The 15872-nt window shown below is 42.2% G+C and overlaps 1 protein-coding gene across 2 annotated transcripts in view; it reads left to right on the top strand.

Annotated features, from left to right (window-relative positions):
- XPO7 (exportin 7) overlaps positions 1–13890 on the top strand; it is a 40537-nt gene extending 26647 nt beyond the window's left edge. For both annotated transcript variants that reach the window (XM_040490361.1, XM_040490362.1), the window contains exons 19-28: positions 292–398; positions 2912–3000; positions 3709–3816; positions 6191–6273; positions 6499–6713; positions 6956–7094; positions 9122–9282; positions 10400–10498; positions 11164–11291; positions 12289–13890. In XM_040490361.1, coding sequence (XP_040346295.1) covers positions 292–398; positions 2912–3000; positions 3709–3816; positions 6191–6273; positions 6499–6713; positions 6956–7094; positions 9122–9282; positions 10400–10498; positions 11164–11291; positions 12289–12382 — 1223 coding nt within the window. In that variant the 3' untranslated portion in view covers positions 12383–13890. The remainder of the gene's footprint in view (positions 1–291; positions 399–2911; positions 3001–3708; positions 3817–6190; positions 6274–6498; positions 6714–6955; positions 7095–9121; positions 9283–10399; positions 10499–11163; positions 11292–12288) is intronic.
- Positions 13891–15872: the final 1982 nt, after the last annotated feature.

Genomic DNA, 15872 nt, shown 5'->3' with positions numbered 1-15872 from the left:
ACTTAAGGAGAAGTAAATAAAAACCTAGTACCTCATACACATAGGAACCTCTGGTATTGTCAGACACAATGTGGACATCCCTGGACTGGATGACTTCTGGCCATTTTCTAGTTTAAAAATTCTCTCTGTATATTTTATTCTGAAATTAGTACTCATACCCGTGGGGATGATAAAGGGGCCCCCTTGAATTATCCTCGGGTCTGCTCATCTTTCATACTATCTTATTTTCCTTGCATGCATAGCTTTGAATTTTTTATATTGGAGTCACACCCTGGGTTGTTTACCTTTCAGGAGAGGATGAAGATCAGTATGAGCAATTCATGCTGCCACTCACAGCCGCATTTGAGGCTGTGGCCCAGATGTTTAGCACTAATAGTTTCAACGAGCAAGAGGCAAAGGTGAGTCCTTCACCCACTGATTGACCAGTTTCTGCTTTTGGGCAGCCTCTGACAGAAACTAGATTAGCTATTACTACAGAAAATAGTGCTCATCCATACATTTCCCACTGATTTCACTTCTATTTAATCTCTTGGGCTCCTGGGATTTTGAAATCGACAAACCAGTAGAGATTTATAAAGTCTTTTGTTTTTATGTTAAAGTGTTTTCTTATGTAATACTTACGATTTTTGTCTACATTTTCAAATGTAGTAGCATAAAGTTATTTTGTGTGTTTTCCTATTGTTTTTTGATCTCTGGTTGTATCTTTAGTTATGTGTCACCTCTCAGTTTTAATACTGCATATTTGTGCTTTCTCTTTCCTGGATCAGTCTTGCCAGAAATGTGTCAACTTTATTAGTCTTTGCAAAAACAAAACAAAACCCTGTTATATCTTTGTTTTCTACTTCATTCAGTCTGCTCTTTATGTTTATTTTCATATGTTTTTCTTGGGGTTTTTCCATTCTAACTTTTCAGCCCTCCTTCTTTCCTAATGTAATCATTTAAAGCTATAACTGTCCCTCTAGGCATATTATTCCACATGTTGGTTTACATAATGTAAAATTTACCAGCTTAACCGTTTTTTAGGTGTACAGTTGAATAGCATTAAATATATTAACACTGTCATGAAATAGGCCTCCAGAATCTATAATTTTTGTATGTAACATTTTCATTTTCATTCAGTTCTTTGGATTTTCTAATTTCCATTAAGATTTCTTCTTTGACAGGAGTCATTTAGAAGGGTGTATGAATTTCCACATATATGGAATTTTAAAGTTGCCTTTAGTTATTGATTTCTGGCTCTCAGAATTATCATTTCTTGATTTTTGCTCTCCTCATCTTCACACATACCTGCTCTCTTTGTCTATAGATCTCTGGACCAAAACCAGAAGATACTAGGCTATTAATATTTGTAGGACATAGGACTTTTTTGCAGTGTTCATAATGATGCTGAAGCTGAATTATAGTCACCAAATAGCCAGAAGTATTGCCCCAAGATGCCAGGCTTTACCTAATATTCTAAAATTCTGTTTTCTTCTCTAGAAAGCCTCTTAGTTTTCTGTCTCTAAATCATCAGGGAAGTCACAGAGCAACACCACTTTGCCCGGCTGTCTCCCCTCTTTCTACCAGTGTTTTGAGATAGGTACTATTCAGAGCTGAGTTTAGTGTGGAGCATGTCAGTAACTTGAGCTGGAGTACTAACCAGTACCAAGGATAATTGAGGGATATCACTGAATAGCAGCCCTTTTCCCCATCACTTTATTTCCATACCAAAGCAGGTGAAATTAATGAAAAGAACCATTTTGGCCACGAATTGCAAGCATTTTCCACATCTTTGTCACACCTCATGTAATAAGTTTTTTAAAGTTGCTGTGTCTTAGATTTGAAGACAGGTTATGGTATCAGTTTAGGAAGAGAATTGTCTGCTTAAAGCAGGCTGTTAGAAGTACAGTCAGTTTTGTTTTTTTAGAGAGAGTGTGTGAGTGGGGGAGGGGCAGAGGGGGAGAGAGAGGGAGAGAGGGAGGGAGGGAGGGAGGGATGAAGAGAGAGAGAGAGAATCCCAAGCAGGGCTGTCAGTGCAGAGCCCGACACAGGGCTCGATCTTACGAACTGCAAGATCATGACCTGAGCCAGAATCAAGAGTCAGACATTAACTGCCTAAGCCACCCAGGCGCCCCAGAAGTACAGTCATTTTTGGCAAATGAGGCAGGACACCCAAATGTGCCCGTGTCCTTGAGCCTGTTGATTATCAGCTTTTAAAAGCAGTCTTCCTGCTATTCAGGGCCCACGGGACAAGTAAAAGTCCTACTGAGAAACAGAGGATTTGGAGTCTCGATGGTATGAGTCTTAACCCTGGCCCTCATGCCACCTAGCAGCATGATGGCACAGTATCTGCCTCTTAGGCCTCCATCTCTTTCACTGTGAAAGTGTACTTTACCCTCCAACATTTACACATCAGTCTTATTTCCAGGGCCTCCAACCAGGGCTGGTAAGATGGAGGCTGCTGTGTTTCCTCCCTGCAGGATCTGCATTTGATTTCCTGTGGTGCTGATGCCTTTGTAACTAGGTGTGGTACCAGACCTTTCAGATATGTGGTCCCTCTGCCTCTTCTTGTGTGGACTTTTTGGCCATTTTTATCCTCTTTTTTCCTAACTCTTCTTCAATCAAGCTTTTTTGCTCTTCTCCTTTTTACTTAGAACTTAACCATATTAGTGTCTTAAAACTTTATCAGCTTCTGTTTTTGCTGTGATGGATCAGGAACCATTGCTTTTTCTTAGTAGATAACAGGCTTACAAAACTAATTTTCTAAGTGAAAAGATTCCATTCTAGTAGGGAAGAGATCAGTTCGGAATATCTGGGAAGGAGTATTTGTTGAATGGTGGAAGAATTTGATTACACATTTGTGAAATCCCCATCAAGTAGTTATAGGTTTGGTTTTTCTTCTGTTTTAACCTACTTTTGCCTTCTACTACAGCGAACTCTGGTTGGCCTAGTAAGAGACCTGAGAGGGATAGCTTTCGCCTTCAATGCCAAGACCAGTTTCATGATGCTGTTTGAGTGGATGTATCCTAATACAGACCAGGAGCGTGCTACTGCAAGCCTTAACTGGAGGGTGGATGGGCGGTGTAGTCATGGGGGATGAGGGTGGGCAGGGTTAGGGAGGCAACGAAGGCAAGGAGTTGCCCCCAAAGGCAACTCGTAAGCTCCCATTCCATAGTGGTGTGATGGCATAGCGCTACCTGCTCCCGTGAGAGAGATGGGGAAATGAACGAAGTCGTTTCCTACCACTTTCTTTTCTGGGCCCCAGATATAAAATGCCTGTGGAGCTGCGGCATGTGAATTTTGCCACACTTAGAAAAAAGAGACATTTCGATCTACTAAGAAAAGACAGCTTCCCTAGGAATTAGAAAGCCTAACCTTGGATTCATAACCTTGAACAAATCATTTCATATCTGACTGCCTGTTTCTCCAGTAGCTATATAACGGAAATAGCTGCTTCCCTGTCACGAAGGGATAAGAGGATAAATAACAATATGAAATACGTTATGCTCTTCAGAAGAAAATCATTATGTAAATTACAGCACATTATTAGATGCCTATGAAAATTTTAAGAACACACAGTCTGGTTAGAAAGACTGCAAGATTAACAAGCAGGAGGCAGGAAATTAGAGAACTTTAACTTGACAGTTTGTGCTTGGCCAATGCGGAGAGATTATTTTAAATTCTGTACCTTTCTGGATTCAGAATTTTTCCTTAGCTTTTCATTTACAGATATCCATCCTACATGCCAATTCTCCAGCGGGCAATTGAGCTATGGTACCATGATCCAGCCTGTACCACACCTGTGCTCAAGCTCATGGCTGAATTAGTTCATAATAGGTAAGCAAGAGGAAATTTTCAAAGGGCACAAGTGCCCTTTTACCCAAGAGAATTCTAGGAGAAATTATTTCATCTAATGTTTTGGGCAGATTGTGAAAGATAATAAGACTCACTGCTAATAGAATTTGCAAAAAATATCTATAAAAGTTCACGTATGTATATTTTTGTATGTTTGGAAAAAGGGTGCCCCAGCCACACAAAGCCACAGCTGCTTGCAGGAAATAAGTCACCTTGAAAAGAGTCCCAAGATACCCATTCTTACAAGAAGTGAATTTGGCAACCAACATTCTGATTTTGCCACCCACATATAAAAGTTAACACTCAGTAATCGTGCCATGCCTACCACATTTCAAAGTTCTCATTTCAGAAGGACTACTTGAGAATGATGCCGGGTGCATTAGAATACCGTTTTAAGAAAGGTATCTATTTGCGAGATTGCAGCTGGATTGGTAAAGATTTACTTAAGAAGAAAGTAAGAGAGACTTCCAAAATACCAAATTTTAGATTCGCCAAAAAATTTAGGGATGGAGGAAAACGGTAATCCGGCACATTGACTTCACTAGAATTTCAGGTCTGTGTATCTGCCTCTCATGGCACACCTGAGATAACTAATTTTTAAAACTGCCTTACTGAGGGGTGGCAGTAGCCTCCCGTCAGGCTTATAATCAAGAGTTACTCATTTACAAGATAAATATTTGAGAGCATCTAGTCTTTGCCAGCCACTTTCTTAGCTGTTGTGTCAGACAAAACCTCTCCTCTCTTAGATTTTACATTCAGGGGAAAAGACAGTAAAACAAGCATGGAAAATCATTTCAAATAATGGTAAGTGCTATGAAAAAAAGTTAATAAAATGGGAATTGAAGGAGAAGAGGGTCAGAGAAGTCCTTTCAGAGAAAGTGATATTTAGGCTGGGTTCTGAATGACAAGAAAGACTCTGGTAGCCCTGCAAAATAAGGGGAAAAAGCATTCTAGGGGCGCCTGGGTGGCTTGGTCAGTTAAGCATCCAACTTCGGCTCAGGTCATGATCTTACGGTCCGTGAGTTTGAGCCCCGCGTCGGGCTCTGTGCTGACAGCTCAGAGCCTGGAGCCTGTTTCAGATTCTGTGTCTCCCTCTGTCTGACCCTCCCCCGTTCATGCTCTGTCTCTCTCTGTCTCAAAAATAAACGTTTAAAAAAAAAAAGGCATTCTAAACAGTGAGAACAACTATAAAAACCCTAAGATGGGATGAGCTCATGGGGACTTGAGACAGAAAATACCACTGGCTGGAGCATGGTGAATGAGGGGAGGCCATAGTAGACAAGTCAAACAGGCCGGCAGAGACCCAGTCATATAGCAACTTAGGACAGCAGTAGTGAGGACGAGTGCATTCTCATTACAGCAGGAAGCTGCAGAAATCTTTTACGCATGGGATTAAAATGATCTCTTTTTACCTTATTTAAAGGTATCACTCTACTCTGAAGTAAGAGACTGTGGGGGAACAAGAGTGGGAGCAGAAGGACTGCACAGGAAGTAGATAGATTCAGGGCATACTGTAGAGCTAGATCTTGATGGATCCAGTGTGGGGAGGAAAGGAAAGAAGAATCAAGGAGGACTGTTAGGTATGAGGCCTTAACCAACTAGAGTCATTAAAAAGACCAACTAGAAGCTCATTTAAAAGGTGGAGCAAACCAAAGAAGAGGTGCTCTGGTCAAGAGAACAGTCAGGAACTCAGAACTCAAGTGTTTGTTTGTTTGTTTGTTTGTTTGTTTGTTTGTTTTTTCAAGTTTATTTATCTGAGAGAGCATGAGTGGGGGAGGGGCAGAGAAGGAGAGAGAGAATCCCAAGCAGGCTCCAAGATGCCAGCACAGAGCCGATGCGGCTTGAAACCGTGAAACCGTGAGCCAAACCCAACTGGGCACCCCAGAACTCAAGTTGTTTAAAATGCTTGCCTCACCTACTTTGTCCTGTAGCATTCGCAGTCCCTTTGCCTCTCTTCTTTTATAAAGTGGTAATAGTGCTTGTACCCTCCCTTAGTTGCCACCAAAGCTATAAAGGTAAATGTAGATTAATGTCTGATGAGCTTTGAGTTAGTACTACCAAGAAATGACTGTTGTAGAAACTATACTTTAATCAAAATGGACAATTTTAAGAGTAATTTCATCTGCCTCACTTTTTTTCTTTTAAATGCTTTCACTTTGAGAAGCAGAACTTGAGTCTAGGTATTAGTCTTTAAGATACAAGCTCTGTCACAGGTTAAATATCTTTAACTTGGTTATTCCATGTTAGGATAGGTAATCTGCACATCTTAGTGCAAAAAGAATCCCCCAAGCCTCAAGTATCCCAGTCTTCCAGCAACATACCCCTGACTTTTTCTCCTTCTGTGTTCTCTGCTCAGGTCCCAGCGGCTCCAATTTGACGTCTCTTCCCCCAATGGCATTTTACTCTTCAGAGAAACAAGCAAGATGATAACAATGTATGGTAAGGGCTTTAGAGGAGCATAACCCTGGGAATGAATTCCAGCTCAGTCGCCCTAGTGTATGCAGTGTAGGTCTCAGGCTAGCCCTGGCAATAACCAGGACAGTATTACAATGCCAGCTGACACCAAGGGCCTTTGAGTAAGAGGGTTGAGTTGGTTACAGAAACTATCAGTTACAATGTGGTTGAATAAATAATATATTACCACATGTCTGTCTACTCACTCAGGCAATCGCATCCTGACACTAGGAGAGGTCCCAAAGGATCAGGTCTATGCACTGAAGCTCAAGGGCATCTCCATCTGCTTCTCCATGCTGAAGGCTGCCCTCAGTGGGAGTTATGTCAATTTTGGAGTCTTCCGTCTCTATGGAGACGATGCCCTGGACAATGCTCTACAGACCTTCATCAAGCTGCTCCTCTCTATTCCCCATAGTGACCTCCTGGTAAGCCTTAAGCATCATTGGCAAGATCTGAGCCCCTCATCTTGTTTGCGTGTTTTTGTTTGGGGGTTTTGTTTGTTATTTTGCCAACACTGATTGAATATTTCTCTGGAGAGCTTACGCTAGCTCCAGCTAGCTCTTCTGTCTGCCCATCTGAAGGGAACTGAGCTGTTTTATTTAAGATCTTGCTCCCTGCATATGGAGGTGCACAATGCTAACCTGATTTTTGTCCTCTTTTCCCACAGGATTACCCCAAGCTTAGCCAGTCTTACTATTCACTACTGGAAGTCCTGACCCAGGACCACATGAACTTTATTGCAAGCCTGGAACCTCATGTCATCATGTATATTCTCTCTTCCATTTCTGAAGGACTTACTGCACTTGGTGAGCGCCCGTGTCGGTTGGTTTTAACCACTTAACAGAAAAGGAGAATTTTGCCCCAGGATCCAAAAGGGTTACTGCTTTGGGGGAATTGGCCTTAACCACAGAGAGTATAAGATTCATGAGTACATTCTCATCCAGCAAATATTTACTGACCCTGTCCTGAGGACCAAGTACTGTGCTATACACTAAGGATACAGTAGTTAACAACACATAGTCCCTGTCCTTTAGGGGCTTTTTATCTGGTGGATGAGGCAGACACATAGACAACTGCCTATTTCCTACACTTTTCTGCTTACTACAGTGAGGACGGAGTGCTGAGAGAGCTGCCAAGAAGCATACCTAAACTAGTTTTGAGGAGGTGAGGTGGGGGTCAGACAAGGCCTGGCTGAAAGCATTCATATCAAAGCATAAACCAAAAAGGTGAATGGGCTGTATCAGGTTAGTGGGGAGGCTTCCCAGCATCAGGAACTGCAACTACTAGCACCTACAGCCCAGAAAGAATCAGAAAATTCAGATGGCGGTACTCTGGTGCAGAAGAGAAGGGGGTTGGGGGGAGTAGAGCTGGAAAGAGATGGCGGGGGGCAGGGGGAGCAGGAGGGCACAAAGGCACCCGTAGTATCTGGATGTCTGGATTCTAACCTACCGCAATTGGAGGCTGTGGAAGGTGTTCACACAGCCAGCTTCACAAGTTTTTCCCCCTACTCCCATCTGGTTCCTGTCAACCCTTTTGTTCCTGGGTACCTTCAAGCAGTCTTAATAGGTGTATATTAGGTGTGTATGTGTTCAAAGAAGAAAATACTTTTTTTTTTTTTTAAGCATTTATCCATTTTTGAGCAGAGAGAAACAAAGCATGAGCTGGGGGGAGGGGCAGAGAGAGAGGGAGATACAGTCTGAAGCAGGCTCCAGGCTCTGAGCTGTCAGCACAGAGCCCAACACGGGGCTCGAACTCATGGACTATGAGATCGTGACCTGAGCCGAAGTCGGATGCTCAACTGACTGAGCCACCCAGGTGCCCCAAAAATACATTTTTTGTAGTACGCTGAGCAGAACGTAAATGGGAGGATTAAGTCAACTGCAAAATAATCACCATATATTGCAAATGCATATTGGATGACTTGGATTGCCTACATGGTGAGTCATCCACACCTCCATGCCACCCCTTTGATACACATTTACCTCCAGCAGGGTGCAGAGGCATATCTAGGACAGTCTAGCCAAGGCATCCAACCTGGCTTTGGAAGGCTGTTTTATAGCTCCTTAAAAATAGAGGGCCCTCTGTATAAACAGAAACAGAATGGTTGACTCGTTTAAGGGTTCATCCCTCAGTGCCCTGGCCTGTGCCTCACGTGGTCAGCGCGCTGTCTGCAAGCTGTGCTGCAGTGTCCCTTTTGTAAATTACACAGACGAGTCTGCAGCTCCCACAGGATGCCTCGGAAACCAAGAATACAGGTCCTCTGACAGACCAGGAATGTTGCTAGGTAGTGCGAAGCTGTGCCACCCCTGTAACTCAGAGCAGAGGCTTAACAACTCACACTTGGATTCTCCTCACGGCCGGTCCAGTTATTAGCAATATGATCTCTAGACTTTGGTTTATTCATTTGTAAAATGGATCACCTACCTCCCAGAGTTCTCAAGAGGATAAATAAGAGAGAATACCTACAAGGTCCTTATTAGCACAATATCTGGCACAATGGAAGTACTTGCTATACTAAATTGTTTGTTATTTTTTAATGAAGCAGAAGACCTACATCCATACCACCTGAGTCAATAATGTCAGTATCAGTCATTTATATTGTCTATCACCATACACACACTCTCAGACTTAGGATCGGGCCTTGCTATCTGATGAGGGTGAGAGGCTAATGGGAAACACCCAGCACAAGGCGTTGACTGAAACGGGTGCAGTTCCCAGTCTGCCGGGGTACCTCTGCCTCTATGGGATCTTGGCTAAGGGCAACCCATGTTTGCCTGGGTCACCGTCAGCAGCTGCATATCCCTGCTCTAATCCGCCCCTGCCCCTCTTCCAGACACCATGGTATGCACAGGCTGCTGCTCCTGTCTGGACCACATCGTGACATACCTCTTTAAGCAACTGTCACGGAGCACCAAGAAGAGGACAACACCTCTGAACCAGGAGAGTGACCGCTTTCTGCATATCATGCAGCAGCATCCAGAGATGATCCAGCAGGTAAGGAACATGAGCATTAGGAGGCATTGTGGGGTGTTCTACAGTGGAAGACCCTCTCTGGGGGAGAAGAAAGGCCAAGCAAGATGCAGAGTCTTATGTCTCAACCAGGATAATGCTGCCGAAGTGAAGTTTACACCTTAAAATTACAGTGGATTTTGAGTTTGCTGAGCAATCATCAGACAGAAACAATCTGAAAAAATCAGGTTCTGTCTGAGTTGTTCTTCCAAGTGTCACACCTACCCCTATGCCTTGGACCTGTCCTCCTTCTACAGCAATGACTGTTGCCATAAGCGGGGCACAAGTTAGCAGCACCCAGCTATAAAGCTTCTACTCCCATTTGCAAAGTGGGAACAGGAATGCAGGACAGAGGGAAATAACTGACCACACAGAGATCAAACCATATGTTTGCCATCGTTTTATTTGTATGCTGCATCTTTGCAAAAATAAGATTTGCAAAAATAGATAAAAATAGATAAGGAAAGGGGATCAATGGAATTATTTAGCTTTTAGCTACTAGTCTCACCTTTGTCTGTATTATTCTCTAAAGAAACTGAAATAATTCACATTCATATCACATCCCCAAAATGTTATAAAAGCTGTCTCTGGGGCACCTGGGTGGCTCAGTCGGTTAAGCCTCTGACTTCAACTCTGGTCAGGATCTCACAGTTTGTGAGTTTGAGCCCCACAATGGGCTCATTGCTGTCAGTGTAGAGCCTGCTTGGGATCCTCTGTTGCTCTCTCTCAAAAATAAACATTTTAAAAAAACAACTTAAAAAAAAAGCTATCTCCTCTCAGACAAGTACCGGGGAGCTACAGTGCAAAGGGATTTTACCTAGTATGATCATTGTGTGACCCATCCCATTCCCCACAGAAAACAGGGTGAACTGGAAAGGTCCATTTTTAGAGGAAATATTAAACCAATTTAAAAAGCAGGAAAGGAAATACCTTAGAAAATTTACCTCATAATAGAAGATTAAAATGAAACTTCATAAACTATTTGCCTGGTTTACTCCAGACAGAAGAGGACTTCAACCCAATAAACTCTTCTGTTTGGAATCTATAATTCTATCTTGGGTAGCTACCCACTAGGTCACTGCCTCAGATTCTCCATTTCCAGATGCTGTCAACGGTGCTGAACATCATCATCTTTGAAGACTGTAGGAACCAGTGGTCTATGTCTCGGCCCCTACTTGGCTTGATACTACTTAATGAAAAGGTAAGAGAGCCAGAAGCATGGGCAGACACATTTAGCTATCATTTTCCAGGGCACTGTGGGGAACGTTATAGGAACACCCCATGATGGTAAAGCAGAGGGAAGATAGCCTGTCTTCTGAGCATGTTCTGTTCATGGTTTGACAAGTACATAATCACTTAACTGTTAGAAGTCACCATGTATAGCAATTCAGACAAAGGTAAAGGCTGAGGAAATGTTACCAGAAGGGAATATACCTGGAGATCAGACCACCTGTGACCTAAATTCTAGCTCAGCTCTACCGCAAACAAATATAAGGAAGTCTAGAGATTCCTATAAAAGAAACCAAATCCGGGTCACCAGTCCTGCTCAGTTGGTGGAGCATGGAACTCTTGATCTCAGGGTTGTTGGTTCTAGCCCCACATTGGGTGTAGGGATTACTTAAAAGATAAGATAAAATCAAGAACCTGGATCAGATGACCCTTAGAGTGTTTACAAATTTAAAACTCTTGATTTTTAAGTAAGATGAAGATAAATTATCTGGCAAGTACTTGCTTGAATCAAAAAAGGTACCCAGTTTTGGTAGATAATTCTGTTTCTTGTTGGAGAAGAACATTCCTTCCACCCTGCAGAAGAGGGAAGGCTAATAAGCCTCATCTCTCCTTACCCTGTCTCACTCCTTGCCCCAGTATTTTTCTGACCTAAGGAACAGTATCGTGAACAGCCAGCCACCAGAGAAGCAGCAGGCTATGCATCTGTGTTTTGAAAACCTGATGGAAGGCATCGAGCGAAATCTTCTTACGAAAAATAGAGACAGGTGAGTGTAGAGAGCCCTGCCGAAAAGTCATAGGCAGTTTCTCCAGTCCTCGAAACAGGACACTCCTTAACAGTCTTTTAGAGGCCATCTAAAGCAGTGCTGTCCAATAGAAAAGCAAGCCACATAAGTAACTCTAAATTTCCTAGTAGCCACATTAAAAGGGGATAAAAGGAAACAGACAAAATTCATTTTAATACATTGTATGTAAATTAATGTATGCAGAATATTATGTCAATGTGTAATCCAGACTTAAAAATTTAGAATTTTGACATTCTTTTTATTTTACTAAGTCTTCAAGATTCTGTATATTGTACATTTAACAGGGAATCTTAATTCAGATGCTGACTACTCATTTGAAATGCTTGATTTGTATTTAGACTTCATAAAATTTACAGTTGACAAAGTAGATTCCCATATTCAAGTATACCGAACATACTTAGAAATTGTCCAGTAGTTACAGAATTGAATGTCAGGTTTCCCTGAATTCAAGTTTAAATTTGATTTCATTTTAAAAATGGCATTTTAATTTAAAACTAATTAAGATACAATTGGGGAACAGAATTTTAAATTTCCATGTAATTTGATTCAGTTCTTCTGTTGTACTGGGTACATTTCAAGTGTTCAGCAGCCATGTGAGGCTAGCAGCTACCATATTGACAGGTCTCCAGCATTAAGAAATAGCTTCATTTTCTTCACATCCTCACTGTGTGAGGGTTACTTCCCACCTCTGTCAGATTTTCCTGTTGTGCTGTCACAAGTTCAAGGCGGCCCTCAAAGCCCCAGATTTGACCAGATCTCCAAGTCTACCACAAGGTTGTCAGGTAGAAAGGGGTGCAAAACTAGCTCAACTTTCCCTTAAGGTCTTAAGACCGAGATTAACTCACCTTAGATTCATGCATTCTGCCTTTCAGTAGCCACTTCTCTGCCAGAAATGTTTTAGGCAAAGACCTTTCCCTTCCACCCTACTCCCTCAACCTACAATTCATCCTCTCTGCAGGTTCACCCAGAACCTGTCAGCATTCCGTCGAGAAGTCAACGACTCGATGAAGAATTCCACTTACGGCGTGAATAGCAATGATATGATGAGCTGACACCTCCTTGGACTCTACCTGTACAGAGCAGCGTCCCTTTGGTCTGGCCCAGAGGGGCAAACAATTACAAGGAAGAGGGCCTGGCTGATCCTGGCCCCCTCCACCAGGGGTGTGGGGAAAATGGCAAAGGTCAACTAGCTACTTCCCCAGGGAATAGGGATGTGCGTGCACTCACTAGGGGGCAGGGCGCTGCTGGTTCCTGGGGGGATTGGGTGGGAAGGGTGGTGGGAGGAGATAGAGACACAAGTGTGCGAGACTCCAGCCCCTCCTCCTGGGGCCAACCCAGGGGGTGGGGGAGGAACCCCCAGTGTCCTGCCACAACCTGCCTTGTATAAACATGTACATTTTTTCATAACATTTTGAACAAGGTTTATATTGACTCAAGTTTAAAAACAAAAAGTGTGACTGAAAAATTTTTACAGAGTCTAGTGCACCAATGCTGATGTGAGGGGTTGTGTATGCGAGTGAGAAAAAAATGTGTATTCTGGTGGCCTGAAGCTTTACTGGACGAGGATGTGTGAACGTGCAGAGATATATTTAGTGACAGTGTAGAGAGGCAAAAAAAAAAAAAAAGGTAAAAATTCCAAATGTATATTTTTTCTTATTGCCCTTTCCTTGCCCCCAAAATTATCACTTCCTGTTACTGTATTACCCTTGTTATTAGGAACTCTAAGCCATGTGGAGCACCATCCTTCCCCTTCAACCGTAGATGCTGCCCTAGGTCCGTTGGCCTCTTGCAGTGACAGACAACTCCAGCTAAAAGTGTTTGGTGTTCTTAGCTTCATCCTTTTTCCCACTTTGCTTATCCTCATCCTCAGACAGATGCCTCTTGCTTTTATAAGTCAGATGTAACTCTATGATTTAGGGTTCTCAGTCTCTGTAAAGGTAGAGACCAGAGAGAAGGAATTGAGCCAGTTGCTCTCCTGTTGAGAGATTTGGATGAGTCCACCAGAGGCCTGATTGTATGGCCGGTAACTTTGAGTCTTCCCCAGCCCTTGAGGCAGTGTGTGTGGATGTGTGCGCGTGGATATTTATATATGTACCCTGCACTCGTGAATGTATGAACTGGAGGAAGTTACTACAGTGGAGGGGTTCTTAATAACAAGGTCTGCCTAGCATGAAGTATTTAACAATCTCCCACCCTTTAAAAATATACATTTTTATAAAATAAAAACCATAATAAATGTTTTGAATATTAAAAAAATTAACCTACAGAAGAAAATTAATGGAGAAAGCTATTTGCCTTGTACTTTTCCACAATTGCTGCTGCTAGTTGTACGCATCTCTAGTTCAGCTCTTGCCCATGGGACACTCATCAATTAGGTTTTATCTTTATTTCTCTCCTCTACCCCCAGAAACAAGCCTGTTAATTTTTTTTTCCTTCTCCTCTGGCGACTGTGTGGTGAATCCTTTCTTGCGTGATCAGGTTGCGGATAGACTTGTAAGGGTGTTTGCTGCATACAGTGTAAGCATTGTGACCGCCAATAAACTTCAATGGTTTCTACTGACCTGGCTTCAGCGATCAAGTCTAGTGTGTCTACAGGGACACGTCTCACTCTAAACACACTAAGATGTTTGAAACACACATTCTTAAAAGCCAGTAAATGACAGGTTCGTCTCACCCTTGTAAAATTCGCTTGTTTCTCATCCAACTAAGTCTGACTCCATTTCTTTTAAAAGTATGATTGTTTTAGTTGATATATCTATGCAGATAGATATAAATATATATAGATACATACAGTGCTGATGTCCACAACTACAAGAGTGAAGCCACTGTACCTCTACTAGCAATCGGCAAAGAAGTAATGATTGCAGAAAGCCCAGTTTTGTTAACGTCCTGATCCCCGCTCCTCTTCTGTGAGCTGGGCTTCATTCATTAGACCCTGACAGGTTCAAGGGTAAGTTTTTCACTGTACTATGCAGGCTTCATGGGCCAGAATTATCAAATGAAGAACCCTATAGTTAATGAGGGCTATTTCTCATCCCCATACTATGTAGTACCTAGGTATAAGAGAACTTAATTACCAGAAACACTGTATCTTAATGGAGATTTACATCCAGTGAATCACAGGCTCTAGAGTGCCACTCTTGTCTACCTTATCTAGATGTACTGCTACCTATGTTTGCTGTTTCAGTGTTCTGGGTGGTATCTTGGTCCTAAGTTATTTTGAAGGCAGAAATGTGTATTCTAATGACCAGAAGGCAAATAGAATGGATTTATCTTAGCCAAGTCTATCTCTAAGCCTAAGAGAAATATAAAATGGTCAGGCTTCATTAATATGCAAAACACACCAGTCACATGCCCCAGTGACCTGGAATTCTAATTCTAATTTACTACAGTAAATGAGACAAAATAACTTTCTCACTGGTACTTGAAAAACCTCCTCTGCCCCAACTATCCTGAGATGTTGCTTGATCAGCAAAATGGCAGAGCCCTCCTTTCCCTTCCACAAAAACAATTTTAGAGGCAAGAGACTCACCAAACATGATGATCTCCTCAGCGCAGCCCTAATGCTGTCCAGTCATGACAAACTGCCATAGTTAAAATCTTCTACAACCACATTAAACTATTTAAACAGTAAAGCTGTTCCTTTCTTGACAGTTCCAAGAGGGGGCACCCCCAAAAAAGCCAAATAAGATATTTTTTCTGGTCAAATTAGCAATTGAACATGACCCATCTTAATAAATGTGAAAGTCAGTCATCTTTAAACTTTGGTTTCCCCTCAAAGTCCTGTGCAGGTTTTATTCAGTTAAAAAGAGTTGTTTATTAGTTTCTAGGCTATCCTGGGGGACTATGGTTGTCAAGTCAGGTGTCTTTAGACAGTGTTTCCTTACACAAACTATACCTTACGTTGACAAAACACCTAAAGTCTTTACGGCAGATGACTAAATTGTATTATGTATGTACATGTTTTTTTGTTGCCTCTGCCTAAATAAGGGTTATCTATTCCCACTAAAGTATAAATCAGATGAAGAAGGATTTGGCCCAGGGTCAAATTTTAAGTTTTGATATGACTTTAACCCAATGTCATGAAGTAACAGGAATTGAGTGTAAAGAACCAAAGCACCTCTCTGTATCCATTCTCCCTTCTCCCACCCAAGATTTTTGGCTTGATCTACTAACACACCTAAGTTGCCTTCCAATGCTGCCAAAGTGCCAAGTGCCACGACAAAACAGGAAAGCAAAGAATACAGGGAACCTGCACAAGCCATAAATGTCTGTAAACATTTTAAAAGCCCTACTCTAGATATTTCAAAAGTAAATTTGAAAGGATAAAAATGTACACACCAACCACAATTAATACAACTACCAATTGAGTGCTAGGTAATGAATGCCTAAGAATTCTTGCCTCTGTAGCTTGTCTCCTGGGTCCATTACATCTATCTTGCAATTTCTTAGATACCCTGGAATTCACTGGTCAGCCACTTTGGTGTATTTCAGGAGCAGTGGGTCAACTAAATGAATCAGCTGCCAGACCGTGAGACATCA

Source organism: Herpailurus yagouaroundi, unplaced genomic scaffold (genome assembly GCF_014898765.1).
Source record: "Herpailurus yagouaroundi ecotype Mexico unplaced genomic scaffold, PumYag 181, whole genome shotgun sequence".
NCBI classification, from domain to species: Eukaryota; Metazoa; Chordata; class Mammalia; order Carnivora; family Felidae; genus Herpailurus; species Herpailurus yagouaroundi.
The sequence above is the reverse complement of the archived record's forward strand: the minus strand, read 5'-3'. Positions and strand labels throughout refer to the sequence as shown.